Source organism: Typopeltis vanoorti, chromosome 8 (genome assembly GCF_054136105.1).
Source record: "Typopeltis vanoorti isolate ZY-2024b chromosome 8, IOZ_Tvanoo_1.0, whole genome shotgun sequence".
In the NCBI taxonomy this organism is placed as follows: Eukaryota; Metazoa; Arthropoda; class Arachnida; order Uropygi; family Thelyphonidae; genus Typopeltis; species Typopeltis vanoorti.
In genome coordinates, this window is record NC_143556.1 from 120,933,039 (window position 1) to 120,952,771 (window position 19,733).

Here is a 19,733-nt window from a genome sequence, read left to right on the forward strand (position 1 = left end):
TCATACATGTCCACAAGGAGATGTGCTTTGCATTATGGGAGATACTAAAGCAAGTGATCGGAGTTTATTCCACCTTTACCATGAGTTGCCTTAGACCCAGTGGTGGGCTGTAAGGGGCTCGCAGGGCCTCGCATGAGCCCTTTGTTAAATTTTTCTCAAATTTGCGAGCCTCTTGTTTTTCTTGTTTAATAATCTTGTAGAACTAGAAAATACGTGGAATGTATACATGCTACTATAATTGCTACTTTAAATTCATATGGATTTTCTGATAACTATATAAAAAATCATTTTATTGCATTTTGTTCTGATGGAGCTAGGGTAATGTTAGGAAAAAAATCAGGTATTGCAATCAAACTTCTACAAAAATTTCCCAACATTGTGATTTGGTCATTGTGCTCATCATTTACACTTAGCATTAGACAATTCGATAAAAAACATTAAAGAAATAAATCATTTTGAAATATTTATGGATAAATTATATATTTTTTATCATCAATCACCAAAAAATCAATGAGAATTAAATACGATTGCAAAAGACCTTGGTATTGAAATTTTTAAGATCGGCCGTGTGTTTGGACCACAATGGGCAGCTTGCAGTTTACGAATGGCTCTTGCTTCATGGAGAAATTACCCAGCTTTATGCAAGCATTTTGCATCGAATGATAAATATAAGGGCTTTTTAAACCAACTTTTCAATTTAGAATTTTTAAAAGATCTAGCATTAATGATTGATATCCTACAGGAATTATCATATTTATCAGAAGTTCTACAAAGTCACAATACAAGTATTATAAGGGTTAAATTAGGCCTTTTTTTTTTTTTTGCTCAATGATGCGAGCCCTTTGTTAAAATTTCCATAGCTCACCACTGCTTAGACCTGAATATACTTCACGTGCAAACTTGACTTACCTGCTTGTTTGCTTACTTGAGAAAGAGGATTAAAACCAAGTTTATAAAATTGCTTGGTATCTTTAACATATAGTATACCCAAGGTAAAAACTTTCTACATCTTTCTCTCATCCTGAGATTTTTATTTAATAAGGTCAAAGCACCTTCCTGCAACTTGTATAGGTAAAATTTATAAGTTCTGCATTATTTCAACCTTGGCATCTCAGGGTCTGGTTCCCACTGACATCAGTAAAGGTCAAAACCGGTCTGGGTAGTGGCCCTTCCCTTAATGCATAGCATCATACATGTCTGCAAGAAGATGTGGTTTGCATTATGGGAGATACTAAGGAAAATGATCAGAGCTTATTCCACCTTTACCATGAGTTGCCTTAGACCTGAAAATACTTCAGGCACAAACTTGACTTACCTGCTTGTTTGCTTACTTGGGAAAAAGGATTAAAACCAAGTTTATAAAATTGCTTGGTATCTTTAATATATCTATATATTATATATAAATATATATTTAATATATATATTATATATATATTATTAAATTTATATATATATATATATATATATATATATATATGTATATATATATATATATATATATATATATATATATATATATATATATATATAAACATCTTGCTCTCCAGCTCAATTTAATTTTGTAACTTAACAGATAATAATAGGACTCAAACTTTGATGTAGTAAAGGTTTTTTTTTTTTCCCTCAACAGGGGTCAGGCCATGTTGAGGGAAAAATTGTTGTAACAGTTGGTCAGTAACTTTAGCAAACCATGTAGATTGTAGTGCAGTTTGTTTCTTTGTATATATGTGTATGCTCCAGATGATGTCTATTTGTCTCTATAATTTTTGATAATGTATTCTGATCACCATGTAAGCATGAAAGACAAGATTATTATCGATATATTTGGGATCAGAGATAGATGACCTTGTTATGAAGGTCAAAACGTCTAGTGTTCATTTTGGTTTATATTAAATTAAAGTTTTGCTCTAACACGGTAGTTGTCTCCATAATTTTCGATAATGTATTCTGATCAGCATGTAAGCATGAAAGACAGGATTATTATTGATATATTTGGGATCAGAGATAGATGTACAATTTTTTTATTTACTTTGTTAGAAAAGTAAATTATTTTTTCCAAGAAATTATTCTTGTTTAATTCTTTATCCAGGTTTAGGCAAAAAAAGTTTACATGTTATATACTTCATGTGCAGACTTTGTTTGCCTATACTTAGATAAAGACTAAACAAAAAATAATTTCTTGGTAAGTATAATTTACTGTGAGTGGACAGAATGTAAAGATAACAGGACTGTAGAGAAGTTAACAAGCAAGCAATTGTTGTAGTTACACTTTTAATTTTTTTTAATCATTTTTATTTTATTTTAGATATTTTAATTTTTAAGTTAAAATTTTTTAAATTTAAACTTTACTCTTCCCCTCTTTCACAAGAGGTTAGGTGTAAACCTAACTTTTTAGGCTAGTGTAAACATCAAACAATGCAGTTATGCTGTAGCTTACATATGTACATTGATATAGCATGTATTTTAGTTCATATATATATGTATTCCTGATGATGACCTTGATATGAAGGTCGAAATGTTGAGGATTGTTTTACTTATTATTTAAGTAAACTAATTGCTTTAACATGTGGTTTTGTCTCCATAATTTTTACAATAAATACTGACTATCATGAAACTCTTTAAAGAAAGAACATATGTTGTGAAATTTATTCAGAGTACTTAGTGTTCTGAATTGAAAGAGAAGAAAGAAACAAACAAAAGTGAATAACAGTAAGATATTTATATCTCAATGTTATTTGCTTTCAGTTCTTCAACTCTTCCTACTCCTCCTCTAGATATAGAACTTGTTTCAATGAGGTGTTTTATCAGGATAAAACACTTTAATAAAGTGATTGTTAAACAACTGTACTATGCCATCTGAATTGGTCACTTGATCCATCTGACAGCGTTATTCTTTCATAGTCATTTATCCTTCTGTTGGTTAGGTAATGGAAAAAAGCTTCTATCCTTTATGATTTTTATTGGACCATTCTGTTATTCTCCTGTCATAGTCTAATTTTTCTTTTCTTACTATAAATATTTCTTTTCTATCTTAAACCTTATATTCCTCATGCACCTATCTCAACCTCACTCCTTATACCTTTTTTTCATAGTCAATCAGGAATCTACAATTCCTGATTGATTTCTCTGGTCATCATTTTACTGCAGATTTCTTTACCTGTGGAGGTATACAATTTTCCGATTGCTTGTAACAAATTGTTCTGCTTTGAGCTGATTTCTAAGTCTGTTGTAATAATCTGTTTTGAAATTCCGTATAGATTCCATATTTCTTCTTGAAACTGTCATCTTACTCGCCCTCTAGTTCAAGACAGTGTGATCCCTCTCATCATATGGGAAAGAAGAAGAATTTTTGTCATAGTCAAATGCTGTGATTTTACATTTAAATTCAAAACTCTTGATCTTCATATTCCTCCATTGCATGCTGCTTTCTCTGTTCAGTATGTATTACTATAGTTTAAATTTCAATTTCCTATAATAATCATTGGGATTAGCTTCATTGTTGCAGTGTTTTCTACTTGGGTTTTTCACCTCGCAAAACAGGCAAGTTTATCAGAGAAACACACACAACTGTGCACTGGCCTCATAGTTGTAGTTGCTTCAGCCATGATTCAGGGACTACCCCGCCCTAGCTAAGCTTTCTAAATGATTCCTGTTCATCACCTTCTATTTACATACTGTTTATCTTCTCAGTGTAACAGTATTATATGAAGAAAAGAACTCACTACTTCCATCCTATACTCTTCTGCTGTGCACTCTGCTGTTTTGCTCAGATTTTATCTACCCAATTCATACTGCCTCTAAGGCCATTTATGCCAACTAGCACTTATCTACTCCTTATTCCTTATTATGCACACCCTGAATCACTGAATCCTTGTTCAGTCCTTTTCCACACTTTCTCACATTGCTCTCTTGTTGTTCTCTACCTTGCACTCTCATTTTTTAACTTTTTCTCATGTACACTTTTATAATTATTTTTTTCAGATGTCAGTGTCGTGCCAACTGGTTTGGAGTACATTGCACTGAGCAGCATGATGATTGTAACTCAGCTTCACCAGTAGAACTGTGTGGGCATGGGACATGCCTTAATTTGCCACGTGTGATACCTGGGCAGGTGAGTCATTCAGTAAAAAATTTATGCATAGTTTGATTGGAACCATATTAATACATACTTAGGTAGTGTTTTAATTGAATCACTGCAATACTGAGAAGTATGCTGACTGCACTTGGACTATTGTTTTGAAATTTGGTCCTCAGGATATGAAGAGGATATTACCTGTGGAAAGGGTGCAGAGGCAGATAATAAAGATGGTTTCAGGACTGTGCAATGTTAGTTATGAAGACAGGCTGAGGGAATGTGGACTACAGAATTTGGTGGATAGAAGAAGAAGAGGTGATATGATTGAGACTTTTAAACTGTTGAGAGGTGTTACAGGGTTGACACTTGGGAGTTCTTTTGCTTGGTGGAATAGAGGAAAGAAGCAAAGACAAGGGGTCAACCCTCGATGTTATGAAAGGAAGTTGTGAGCAGGAGGATGAGGAGTGGTTTCTTTGCATGGAGGGTGGTGTTGAACCATGGAATACACTTCTTGATAGGGTGGTGAGAGCACAAATGGTAAATGAGTTCAAGGAGTGGTATAATGGACTCTCTGTTTTCTGGGATGGGTCTCCCACGATGAGGATTCCATGGAGGCTTGAAAAATAAAAAAAATAATAATAATAATATTTGTTTATAAAGAATGGCACTATTTCATAATTAGTAAATAGGAAATCATTTCCAGGATACATGATCTCTTAGTGATGAAGAATATTATGCTCTATTCACTATTATTATCATTATCCTTTTCTTAATATGTTAGGTGTAATTGTTTATAATGACCAAATTATTGGCTTTATAGAAACTTCATAATGCTGTTATAGATAGACTAATGCTGTTTGCATGGTGTTAATTATTAAAGGCTTTGATGTATTGACTAATCTTGTTATCGATTAAGCCATCTAATATTCCCCCCCCCCCTAAGTTTATAGGTTCTTTAAAAAAATAGTGACCCTTTTACTCACTCACACATGCATTCATAATCTTAAAATATTGAGTCTTCTGGCATTAAATTTAAGCTATTTACAAAGGTAGAAATTAAGATAATTTGTTCAGACAGACATAACAGAGAACTTGATTAATCAAAACATATGTTCTTCATTAGTCCTCAAGTTCATTAAAGGAAACAGCAGAAACAAATTTTCTTGCACACAATCTCACAAGAAAATGACTACTCATACCTGTGTATTCCATATATTACTTACTTCAAGCATATTCAGATTTATAACTTAAAACAAATATCAAAACCATTAATAATTTCCTTTATAAAATACAACTATCCAGGAAACAGACAACAACTATAAGGAACAATCCAGCATTTTCACTTGACAATTATTGGTTTCACAAACAGAAAAGAGCTTTCCATCTAATTTTCAATTAAAAAAAAAAAATATATATATATATATATATATATATATATATATAACTTTGGTGATGATACATAAACTTCTCAATAGAAACTTGAATAAATATGGAATCCACAAACTATTCATTCCTAATATTTTTTCTTTATTTCTTAAAGGGAATTATTTCAAACTCTCCCTTGTATTCTTTCATCCATTACATTTTTTTTACATCTTCCTCTATATAAAATGTGCCTTCTCTCTCTCTCTCTCTCTTTTGTCCATCTCATGTTTTATATCAAAGTAGAGCATACACTGTATTCTCTCAGATATAACTGCATGAAATGACATATCAATAGCCATTTACATTAATGTAACTGGCTATTGTTGTCATTAATGGCAGACTTGATACATTTATTTGCAGTGTGATTAAGTTTCTTTTCCTCTTGATGATTATTCATTGCACTCAATAAAAAAAAAAAGATATCTTAATTCTAATGATGTATGAATGTTAATTTTTTTTTGCTTATGATTAGCTGTTTCAACCAATAATTTGAACCTTGAGGTGCAGTTAGGCTTAATGGCCTTGGCCTTACTAGTCATTTAATAGCAAAACTACAAACACTGCTGCTATATTCTTTTTACAGTTGAACAGTTGAATATTGTTTTAACATAATTTTATTAACATAATGATAACAATATTTAAATATCTTAAGAATAGTGCTCTCTCTCTCTCTCTCTCTCTCTCTCACTCACTGTATCAGTTGTGTATATTTTCTGGCTAGTTTGTTTTATCTTGCTGAATGAAAAATCAGTTTCTTGGAAGAAAAATATTGCTGCTCCATCTAACTTACTGGTTAGATTGAGATAACTAGTTAACTCACCTTCATTAAAAGAAGTCTCTATGCAAGTTCTGTGCATCCCAAATGGTATTCAGATCCAAGTCTTTCCAACAGAAGAGCATCACCATTACTTATTGAGCTATGGAGGCCCATTATTACAATAATATATTATTGTTTTAATATATTAATAATATATTAACAATATTATATTATAATGTCATAACATAATGTAATATATTCTTATTATCATGTGACACCTCCAGGAAGTCCAAAAAAGACTCATCGATGTCTTCACTACCTACAATGAATCACAACTACACCATCGCAATCTACCACCTATCACCACAACCACAACTAGTATTTTCACAGACAATCACAAACATCCATGCCCACAGCAGGATTTCAAACCCAATGCTGACTTAAAACCTGAGAATTATAACAAAATGAGATTTATTTGAAAACGCAACTTTTTTCGTCGAGATTGACTCGACGAAAACGCAACTTGTTTCGTCGAGATTAAGAACATAGAAAGATATTTTATTTTTTTTATCATTATTAGATCTTCATGGGGATAAAATATTCATCATCAGAGGCTCTCACTTTGAGCACTGTTTATTAAACCGTATTATCTTAAACTTGTTTGCTGTTTTCTGCAACACTATGCTTTCATGCAGTGCATTTCACTCATCCACCAATCCCTGAGGGGAGAGGGGACTTACCCATCTCTCCACTATAATTTTCAGGAATAGGTTGACCTCTTGTTCTGCTCAGATATCACTTCACTGTATGAAACTCTTCTACATTATTTTATTTATTTATTTATTTATTTTTATATTAGCGTTACATATGAAAGGTTTTAGCGCATCACTAGTGTGTGTGTGTGTGTGTGTGTGTGAGCTTAGAATAAGAAGAAAGAAGGAATCGAACAACATATTTCTTCAACAGCTGAAGAAATATGTTGTTTCTTCAGCAACAGCTGAAGAAACAACATAAAAAATGCACCAAGAGGGATAATGATGGCCAGTTCAGGTATTGAGTGTTCTACCTAAAGTAGGTATTGTTCATGGAAATACATATAGAAGAGAAATAAGACAGAAACAGAACATCTATGAGAGAGTTATAAATCTGTGAAAGAGAGGAGCTCCGTGATTAATCAAGATCTCTTTTGGATAACTCTAGAGGATAACTCTAACCACTCGGTTAGAGTTATCCCTCTAACCACTCGGCCAGCTTGCTGGCCAAGTAGTTAGTGTATACGCTCTCTAGCCAAAAGGCTGTGGGTTTGAATCCTGCCATGGAAATGGTTTGTGATTGTCTTTGGAAATACTAGTGGTGGTGGTGGTTGACGGTAGATGGCGTTGGTGTAGTTGCGGTCAGTTCGTGGATTGAGCGGCAGAGCAGAGTTGTGGAGCAGGTGCCATCCCTCGATGAGTCTTTAGACTCCCTGGAGGTGTCTAATAATAATAATAATAACATTGAGTATTGTTAGGAAGGATTTTGATGCACATCCTAAATGTGTAACATTTCTGATTTATACAGCATTAACAGTTATACAGAAAAATAGTCCAATTTAGTGAATCTACAAAACCTCTACCACAATAAAAGCTGTTATAGAGAATCACTCAAAAATGAACTAAAAAAGTTAAACACAGCTACTGCCATCGATGATGCTAATGAAATATTAACAAAATCTATCTTGAATTGTGCACTAGAAATAGGAGGTGTAAAAAGGCACCAAGGAGAGGAAAAACTAAGACAGAAACCTTAGATCTGATGAAAAAAAGAAGAGATTTGAATGACTCTCACCTGACACCAATAAAATAGAATATGCGGAAATATGTAAAACTATACGTAAAAGGATGAAACATGAACTTAGATCGTACAATACTAGGAAAATTAAAGAAACAATAGAAACAATAGTAATATGAAGGTCCTAAGATGGGCATTATCAGTGGAAACAAAGGAAATAGCTGCTGTAAGAGGAAAAAATGGTGAACTTATAAAAAAATTGAGATTGAGATGCAATAATCAAATGAAGTCAGGAATTTTATACTGAACTCTATGAAAACAAAGACTGGGACATCCAAGAGTCATCTATGGATAACTCGAGTGAGGAAGAACATGATATCCCTGAGATCTTACAAGGTGAAGTGGAAATGGCACTGTGAGAAATGAAGAATGGAAAGGCCCCAGGAGAAGATGGTGTTAGTTATCATAATCAATTATCCTGTAGGCTGTGCCATTGTTATTTATCATGTATTTTTATATATCCTCTTTATGTATACTATTATTCTCTCTATATACTTATGAGGTGAAATATTATATAAATTTCTTTTACTAACAATTATTTTTATTTTGACTCCGAGTGTCGCTATATGTTATTATATTTGCACAAAGAGTTCACTCCAATTGGTGCAATGACTTTAATTCACTCTTTCAGAATCCAACTAATCATTGACTCAATACCAAGTACAAAATAAACACATTTAATAAAACTAAAACAATGTATATACACTTCTAGCAATAATACATAACTATAACTACAGATTATATGGATCCAAGGCCTTATTTAAAAATATAAACTTACTCTTAAGACTAAACACTTTTTCTTTCACAATCACAAAAAAAATGTTCATAGTCCTTTTTTTCTTTCTGTTAAAGCTCTTTTCCGGAAGTTACAAGGCTCTGTACTTCATTATCAGGATCCTTTTCATCAATCAATGTAACACACATAAAGTCTTCTTGACTATATCCTGTTTTCCTTTTAGTAGTAATACTCATCATATCAGGCACCTTTAATACCTAAAAAATCTTCTTAATTCATATATTTTCTAAACTTTCACTTTCAGGCATTCTTAATACTTATAAAACTTCATTATCATTATTTTCTCTAAGAAAAACATTCACTTTAGAATGTAAGCAACACGTTCTCCTTTCATTTACAATACTAAATTGACAGTCTTAACTTATTCCACCTTAAAAACTTACAGTTTCAAGATTTCCTTTTATTCATTACTTATTTCTCCTTGAAACCTAATATTTTCACTATTCCCTTTTCGGAATACACTATAAAATATCTTCCGACTGCCACACAAAAAAACAAATATCAAGTTCCTTCTAACTTGAATATTTACTGGCCAATTTATAAAAACTTACAGTTTCAAGATTTCCTTTTTATTCTTTACTTATTCCTGCTTGAAATCTATTATTTTCACTATTCCCTTTTCGGAATACATTATGAAATTTCCTTCTGACTGCCGCACACAAAAAATCAAGTTCCTCCCAACTTGAATATTCCTCGGCCAGTTTATAAAACTTGCAGTTTCAAGATTTCCTTTTTATTCTTTACTTATTCCTGCTTGAAACCTATTATTTTCACTATTCCCTTTTCGGAATACATTATGAAATTTCCTTTTGACTGCCGCACAAAAAAAAATCAAGTCCCTTCCAACTTGAATATTCCTCGGCCAGTTTATAAAAACTTACCGAACGCTCTCTTGTTTACAACTGTAACTTGGATACGCAACGCTTTCCTTGTCAGCTGTCAATCACACATCAAGTTTTCTCCGGGAGCATGCGCACTTCACAAAAGTCAGAAACTACGCCCTACAATAAAATGGCTGACTCGCTGTATCCATCAGCGCTAAAAGAAAGTCTTTCACAAACACAAAATTCAACATTTTAAAATACAACAAACTTTCTTATAAATAACACAAATAATCAGTTTAGTAAGTATTTCAATATTTTTACTTTTTTACATGTTACTTCTAATATAACATTTTCATAACGAGCACATCACAAGTGCAGACACTGCGTGTATGAAAACAAAAACTAACAAGCATAATTAATACGTAAAAATATTCAGAATTTTTAATATGATTATTTTTACATCAATTTCATTTTTCTGTGAAAAAAAATTTTTTTTTTAAAAAAAATTTTTTTAAATATTTAACCTACATTTAAACAAAATTTTAATATTTATTTTTAGATCTTAAAACATAACGTGATTCTTGCTAATCATTATGTATACCTTCTGAATCACTAGTTTCAGAATCATCTGACGCTAAAGATAATTCTGAACTTTCTTCTTCCAAATTAGTATACTTAGAAATTTCATTTTTATATCTTTCAAACATTTCATTTAAACTACTTGAATTATGTCCTAAATCTATAGAATCATCACTATCAGAATCAGTTTCTACAGGTATTTGAGATTCAACAAGTTTCTGGGATTACTTATCTTTGCCAACTAAATTTGAGGTATCTTTAACTTCCCTTTTCTTATTTAATCCTATATTTATCAACCTATGAAATTCCACTATACTTTCATCAATATTAGAATCAAATTGATTATTATCATTCCTACATTTTACATCATCTGAAATATGTGTCTTAGGATTTCTAAAATTTCTTGTATTTTGGTTCATTTTACCAATAAAAATTAAAGTTTAATTTTTTCTTTCGCTGCATATTTGAATTATGAATATTAGATCTATTCCCTTTCCTATCATTTAACCTTGAATAAGATTCACAATTAGTATTAGGAAAACTACATTCATCCTTCAATATTTTATTCATGTTGTCACCTAAAGTAACTAAATTTTTATTTCCCAAAAAGTACCTTTTTAATCTATCAGAGTGTACATTTAAAATTTTACTCAGATTGACATCTTGAATTCTAAAATTTACAGGAGAAAAATTGTCTAAAATTCTAAATGGACCTAAGGCTTTTTTTCCTAATTTCCCAACTCTTTTAATACTAGATTTATCATCTAACAATACCAAATCACCTGGTACAAAAGATTTATACTTTCTAAAACAATTTGTATAGTGTCTAGTCTTCTGAGAACTTATTTCCTTATTCACTTTATGAATAACGTGAATTTTACACTTTTCCTCATCTTGATTAAATTTGTCATTCCTAGACAAATCATCAATATCAGATTCTAGAGATCTAGATAAGTAATCAGCAACTATATTTCTTTTTCCTGGAATATAAGTCACATCAATATTATATTCCTGGAGTTCCAGTGCCCACCTAATTATACGTTGATTTTTATCCTTCATAGTACTTAGGAATGACAGAGGCTGGTGATCAGATCTTATTTGAATAGGTTGTCCTAACAATAAATATCTAAATTTTCTCAATGGAAAAATTATTGCCAGTGCTTCCTTCTCTATGGTTAAATAATTCAACTCTGGACCTGATAATTTTCTGCTTATAAAAGCTATTGGCTTAAAATCTTCTCCTTCCTTTTGTTCTAGTACAGCAGCAATGCAATCATTTGAAGCATCAGCAGAAAGATAAAACACTTCACCAAATTTAGGATAAATGAGGACTGGAGCTTTAGTCAATGCCAGTTTTAATTTGTCAAATGCTTCTTGTTGAGCTTCACCCCAATTGAATTTAAAACCTTTTCTTGTCAAGCACACTATGGTTCTTAATAGTTGTGAACAATTTGGAATAAATTTTCTATAGAAGTTTAACATGCCAATAAATCTGTGAACTTGTCTAACTGTTTTAGGAGGTTTAGCTGATAATATGCCTTCTACATTTAACTGAGTTGGCATAATTCCCTTGCTATTTATTTTATGACCTAAATACTGAACTTCTTTTAAGAAAAATTGGCATTTTGAACACTTTAGAGATAGATTTGCCTCATCTAATCTCTTTAAGACATTCCATAGAATTTTACAATGGTTTTCTATATCCTTTGAATAAATTAGAAGATCATCCTGAAAACAGATGACTCCATTTCCCAACATATCAGATAAGACAGAATTCATTAAAGACTGGAATGACATAGCAGAATTTCTTGCACCCTGTGGTAATCTACATAATTGATATTTCTGCCATCTGGTAGTAAATGCAAAGTATTTTCTGTCTTCCTTCTTCAAAGGAATTTGAAAGTAGCTAGAGTTTAAATCCAGCTTTGTAAAATATTGTGCTCCTTCCAAGCATATCAATAATTCCTCAATTTTGCATAGAGGGAAATCAATAGGTTTTGTAACCTTATTGATGGCTCTCAAGTCTAAAACAAATCTCAGGCTTCCATTTGGCTTTTCAATTAAGATAAATGGAACTGTTCCACTGAGAATTTGACTTCTCAATTATTCCTGCCCTTTCATATTCCTGTAGTAGTTTCTGGCAACGCTCCATATATTTCAGTGGAGTCTGATATTGTCTAATATAAATAGGAGATTGAGTACAAATCTGTACTGAATGTTCTACTGCATTAGTGCAAGACATTGAAACAATATCTTCTGTGAAAACACCAGAGAAAAATTCAAAGGCAGATTTAAAAAATTTCAGAATTCTATCCCTTTCTTCATTAGTAATTGCTGATTTCATTGAACTCTGCACCAAATTCTCCTTAAACTCTTGAATATTTTCCTTCTCATCTTTCTTTAGAGTGTCAATATTAAATACTTGATCGATATCATTAGTATCTAGAAAAACTTCAGGAGACTGCTCTACTTTTCCACTGTCACCTGATTTTCTGTCCAAACAACATTCTATTCCACATAATGATACTGTATTATCAATAAAATTACACACAAACCCATGACGTTTCAGAAAATCAATTCCAAATATTATTTGTACATTTGGATTTGAAGATTCTGGAAGAACAATTAATGAATGAGAAACTTTTAATGGAAAGCAAGGAATTGAAATAAAGACATTGATTTGCTTATAAGCTGAAATTTCAGATTCAAATATTCCTTTTAACTTAATTGGATTGCTTAAAACTGAAATATCATTTGGAATTAGAGATTTAATTTTGTTAAATAAGCTATAAGAAATGAGTGAAATGTGTGCACCTGTGTCAAGTAAGATATCACAAGGTACATCTTCAATAAATCCTTGTAATACTGTTAAAGGATTACTTTCATTAGCATAAGGAGCTAATGCTACATCAAACTTACTTTTATGGTTAGAGCTGTCTTTGGCTTTATCCATGTTTAGTGAATAGTTTGACATTTCTGTCCTTGCCAGTATAATATTGGAATAATAACTAATTCCAGATTTACTTTTATTCTCTGATTTCTTATTTTGAAAACAAGATCTATCTCTAACATAACAATCTTTAGCAAAATGACCCTGTTTATTACATCTAAAACATTTTGGAATGTATCTTCTATAAGATGCTTTATTCCTATTAATGTCATCAGATTTACAAGAAAAAGATTGATTATCTGTAAGATTTTTTGACATTGATAAATCCGACATCATCTTAAACAGAAGTTCTTGTCCTTGTATTATGGGTCTTTGTTGTCTTTCTATCTCCTCACTCAGAAATGTTTTTGGTTTTACCAAATCGTGTAATTTTATCCTGGAATCAGATTCTGGAATATCCTTAGTAAAATTCACAGAAGTTTCCTTAGAATTTTTTCTTTTATTTGCAACTTTACTCTTTTGAAGCTTTTCTTCTCTCATTTTATCAGTACCCACAATGCTAGAAGAATGAGTTTGTTTATGCTGAAAAGAATTTACTTGCTTATTGCTTGAGGAATGAAAAATATCTCTTAATCTTTCTTCCTTTTCTTTAACAAGTTCAAAACATTGTTCACGATTTCTAACTTTTTTCTTATATGCTGTTTCTTTTAAATTATCCTTAAGGCCAAGCCTAAATTGATTAAAGAGCAACCATTCTAAAGATGATTTCTCTTCAGATGAAATATTGAATCCATGAGCAATGGTCCACAATCTATGATAATATTCAGAAACAGATTCCTTATTACCTTGGATACACTGTTGAATCTTCCAAATGTTAGGCCCTAATTCTCTTACATTTGAAAATTCAGATATTAGCAAACTTTTGAAGGTTGCATAATTGTCAGTATCTCGTAGTAAAGGAGATGTATTTAAAAATGTTTTGGCTTTTCCCAACAATTTATTACGAAGTATAATTAACAAGTGAAAATCTGACCAATTTCCTAAATCTTTAATTTTTTCTGCATACCTAAAAAATGTTTCTATGCTCTCACTACTATCACCTGAAAAAGAAGGTATTACTAAGGTTGGATTTATTAACCTAAAAAATTCTTCATCATTAACTGAAGGAACTTTACTACTAATATTACTATTTTCTGTAGCCATTTTTTTTTTTGAGTCAAGATTTTCCTTTTGGATTCTAAAATAGTTTAGTCATAACCAATTATCCTGTTGTCGACTGCGCCATTGTTATTTATCATAATCAATTATCCTGTAGGCTGCGCCATTGTTATTTATCATGTATTTTTATATATACTTCCCTCTTTATGTATATTATTATTCTATCTATATACTTATGAGGTGAAATATTATATAAATTTCTTTTACTAACAATTATTTTTATTTTGACTCCGAGTGTCCCTATATGTTATTATATTTGCACAAAGAGTTCACTCCAATTGGTGCAATGACTTTAACTCACTCTTTCAGAATCCAACTAATCATTGACTCAATACCAAGTACAAAATAAACACATTTAATAAAACTAAAACAATGTATATACACTTCTAGCAATAATACATAACTATAACTACAGATTATATGGATCCAAGGCCTTATTTAAAAATATAAACTTACTCTTAAGACTAAACACTTTTTCTTTCACAATCACAAAAAAAAATGTTCATAGTCCTTTTTTTCTTTCTGTTAAAGCTCTTTTCCAGAAGTTACAAGGCTCTGTACTTCATTATCAGGATCCTTTTCATCAATCAATGTAACACACATAAAGTCTTCTTGACTATATCCTGTTTTCCTTTTAGTAGTAACACTCATCATATCAGGCACCTTTAATACCTAAAAAATCTTCTTAATTCATATATTTTCTAAACTTTCACTTTCAGGCATTCTTAATACTTATAAAAGGGGGCGCTAGGGGGCAAGTGCTGCGGACGTGTTTTGAAGAGCTCCTGATTCAGATAAGTTTTTACTAGGAATAATTAAGTATATATGCGTAATTGTTTGAGTAAGAGTGGCTGTAAACGTTGTACGCTACCGGTATTATTAGTGTGGTTTTTTTTTTCTTGTCTAAACTAAATTACGAAATCGTTATTATTAGACCTAGTAACCGGCAGAGAGAAAAAAAAAAAAAAAAAAATGGCGGCGGCATTGTCATTCCATGATTTGAATGTAGATTTCAGTCGCTTCGTTAAGTGTGAGGTCTGTTATATGTATTCCTTCGATTACATAAATGATTTGTGGATGTTTAGTGCGGATGGAAGAAGGGTGTGTGCGATGTGTGACCTGAACGAAGAACTAATGAATGCGAATATGAAATTGATGACAGAAAGTGCTAGTACCGATTGTGTCGCGATTGCACGTTTGAAAGAAAAGGATAGTGAGCAAGAGAAGCGAAAAAATGTTAAAAAATCAGGAAAAAAGAAAAAGAGCGATTTGACAACCGTAACGGATGTTAAAAGGGTCGAAAGTGAGGTGGAAAGAAACGAAATTGAGGGAACGAATGAAAGTAGAACTTGCGTAATGCAGAAATCGCAAGTAAAAAAAATCGAAAGAATAAATGATGGCGAAAGTTCGACGCATGTTAGATCGAAAGTACTGAAACAAAGAAAGATGAATGACAGTAAAAGTGAGAAGAATGATAGTGAAAGTTGGACGCATGTTAGTCCGAAAGTACGGAAACAAAGAAAGATAAATGAGAGTGAAAGTGAGAAGAATGATAGTGAAAGTTGGACGTATGTTGGACCGAAAGTACGGAAACAAAGAAGGATGAATGAGAGGGAATGTGAGGAGAGGGGGTCGAGAGTTAGAAAGTTAGAAAGATTTAATGATAGAGAGAATGTGTCGCGAGGTTCGGAAAGTGAATTAGATTGGATGAGGCAAGAAATGAAATGGATGCGGAATGAAATTAAAAGAATTCAGGTCAAAACTATTAAAATAAATCATGATGGCATGAAAGAGTTAACGAAAGATGAGCGAGTGGCGTTGTATGGCGACTCCATTATTAAAGGTGTGCTAGAGGATAAAATGCACAAGGTATGTTTTCCAGGCGGTAAAATAAGTAGAGTGATTGAGGCATTGGATATGAGGCGGGAGCCTCATATCCAATGTTAATTGTATTAATTGGTACAAATGATTTGAGAGAGAACAAAGAGCATGTCAAAATAAATGTCAAGAGACTGCTTGGAAAGATAAAAGAGAATAGTGTGACAGGAAGGGTGGTCAGTGTGTTGCCTAGGTATGATTGTGTGAAATGAGGCGGAGAGCAAAGATTATGAATGGTATTCTGGCTGAAATGTGTGAGGAGATGGGAGTACAGTTTGTTAATGTATGGAATGAGTTTGAGGGACGAAGTGAGCTGTATGGGAGCGATGGACTGCATTTGAGTGGTTATGGTGTGAGTCGCTTGGAGAGACTGCTGCTGGAAGGTAGAGAAGTGAATAGACAAAATGAATCAGATCGAAAGGGGAGTGATGTGGAAGAGCAGGAGAGTAAGACAGGAGAGATTGAAGAAGTGGAAATGAATGGAGAGATGAGTGGTATGAGTATAGAAAATGAGAGAATGGGTGTGCAAGAGGAGCAGGGAAACGGGGAGGCCCAGAGTGGACAGGGATACACAGCGTGAGAAAGGTGGATGCTCCAAGAGGAGGTGTGAGCATGTGTAGCAGGAAAGTAATGGGATGACCAGGGATCAAGAGGAAACAGATATTGTTGCAAAGGGTTCTAAAATGAAGAGGCAGAAAGAGAAATGGCCCCAGTCCAGCATGGAGAGAGCACATCGAGTGAATGGTATCAGTGGAACTAGCTGTAGATCCAGAAATGAGTTGTTGTGTTTGTATACCAATGCTAGAAGCATAAGAAACAAGGCGGATGAAATGGTTGCACTAATTGTGTCTGTGTACCCAGAGATTGTTGGAATAAGTGAGACATGGTTAGATGAGGACGACATCCTGCAGGAATAGAGATGGAAAGGTATGATGTGTTTCGTGAGGATAGAAGGGATAAAAAGGGAGGGGGAGTGCTATTGATGATAGAGAAAGAGTTATGTCCATACAAGGTAGAGATGCAAGAGGGAAATAGTGCCAGTGGTTTTGAGGCAGTATGGTGTGAGATAGAGGTGAATAGAATCAAATACTTGGTGGGATGTTGTTATAGACCTGGTAATGTGGATGGTGGTGATAGTGAAATGTATAGTCAAATAAGCCAAGCAAATAAGAAAAGGGTGATCATTATGGGTGATTTTAATTATGGCAACATAGACTGGAATGAAGAGATAGCGACTGGAAGTAAAGAAAATGAGTTTCCTTGAGTTTTTGGGGTCTAACTACCTCAGAGAGTATGTAACAGAGGGCACACGAGGATTAAGGGTCTTGGATTTGGTCATCTCATCGGAGGATGTAATTATAAATGAGGTGTCAAATCATCCAGCAATTGGTGAAAGTGACCATCAGGTGATTACCTGGGTGGTTGGCAGCAGTGCAAGGACCCCTGTGAAAAAAGGGTATATGTGGAACTACAAGGGGGTGATTATGAAGAGCTCAGGAGACAGCTTGCAGATGTAGCATGGAATGAGGAGTTAGCTGGAAAAGAGATCAATGCAGCTTGGGGGATTTTCAAAAACTATTTAGTAGATGCAATGTCTAAATGTATACCATGGGTGAGAAGGTTAAATAAGGTAGGTGTGAGATGGATGAATAAAGAGATTAAGCATGCAGTACAGAAAAAAAAGGCATTGTGGAGACAGCATAAGAGAAGTGGAAGTAACCAATTTCATGAGGTCTACATGAAATCTCCACCAGGCAAGGAGGGTAACTTGGTTGGTGAGAGTAGCTGAAGAGAGGTATGAACAGCAGTTAGCTAATGAAGCCAAAAAGAATCCTAGGGAGTTCTTTTGATATGTAGCCAGCAAAAGAAACAATGATTATGGAAGGATGACATTGATTGGAGGAAATGGTATAAAGACAGCTGTTGCAGAATGTGTTGTGGAGATACTTAATGAGCAATTCATAAAGATCTTTCAATCTTGTGAATATGACTTCATGGAGAGATTAAGAGCAGTTGATGATGGGGAGGAGAGACTGACTGTAAGTGAGCAAGAGGTGTTTGGGGAGTTGAGTAAACTAGATGTATATAAGGCTGTGGGACTTGATAATATATCACCACTTATTCTGAAGGAGTGTGCCAGAGAGTTGACACCTACCTTGACATATTTTTTTAATACGAGTCTTGCACTTGGTCAAGTTCCTAAAGAGTGGAAGGAGGGCAAGATTGTGCCACTTCATAAAGGAGGTGATCGAACTCAAGCATCAAACTATAGGCCTATCTGTGTGTCAGGTGTTGTGGTTAAGTTGTTGGAGAAGCTTGTGAGAACTAGGATCCAGAGTTGGGTTGACAACAATGGTATAATCTTTGATGGACAGCATGGATTTGCTAAAGGGAGGTCATGTTTTAGTAATCTACTTACTTATTACAATAAAGTGACTGCTTCCTTGGACAGAGGAGAAGGATACTCAGTAATATACTTGGATTTCGCAAAAGCTTTTGATAGAGTACCTCATGATAAGTTGACAGTCAAATTAGAGCAGATGGGGTTGGATATTAGATTAGTGCATTGGATTGGAGACTGGCTATCTGATAGGTATCAACAAGTTGTGTATGCGGGTGCAATATCCAGGAAAAGGAAAGTCACTAGTGGAGTGCCTCAGGGGTCTGTTTTAGGGCCATTACTATTTAACTTATATATTAATGATATTGGTGAAGATTTGGATGGAGATATTCAGTTGTTTGCAGATGATGCAAAGTTGGGATGAACCATAAAGAGTAGTGAAGATGTTGTGGCCTTGCAAGAAGACTTGAATAAATTGAGTGATTGGGTAAGCAAATGGGGATGTGAGTTCACTGTTGCAAAATGTAAGGTTTTAAAATTTGGAAAACAAAGATGGGATGCAGAATTTATGCTTGGTGAGAATATATTGTTGGAAGTAGAGGAAATAAGAGATCTGGGGGTGATAGTGGATAAGGATCTAAAATTTAGGGGACACATCGCCAAAATTGTGAAGACAACACAAAGACTTCTGGGAATGATGCGGAGGACACTGACATGTAGAAGTAGGGAGATACTTGTTCCAATGTATAAGGCTTTGATTAGGCCACATTTGGACTATTGTGCCCAGATTTGGTCACTGGGTTTTCAGAAGGATGAAGAGATGTTGGAAAGGGTCCAAAGGCGACAGACTAAGGTAGTTTCTGACCTCTGGAATGTTGAGTATGAGGAAAGATTGAAAAGATGTAATTTGCAGAGTTTCGTGGAGAGAAGGAAGAGGGGAGATATGATAGAGACCTACAAGTTATTAAGGGGTTGTTATAGGATCAATGGTGGAGAAGTTCTACAGAGAATAGTGGGAGATCAGGGGAGAACCAGAGGTCATCCCTGGAAACTGTATAAGGAGGGTGTGAGTAAGGGAGTGAGAGGCAGGTTTTTTTCGTGCAGAGTTGTGAGTGATTGG

At 33.5% G+C, this 19,733-nt stretch overlaps 1 protein-coding gene across 1 annotated transcript in view; it reads left to right on the forward strand.

Moving 5' to 3' along the window:
* The window catches only part of Cubn (Cubilin), a 2,223,842-nt gene that overhangs the window by 289,698 nt on the left and 1,914,411 nt on the right, over positions 1–19,733 (forward strand). Inside the window, exon 9 of the mRNA XM_090396294.1 lies at positions 3,982–4,111. Within this exon, the coding sequence (XP_090252420.1) occupies positions 3,982–4,111 (130 nt within the window). The remainder of the gene's footprint in view (positions 1–3,981; positions 4,112–19,733) is intronic.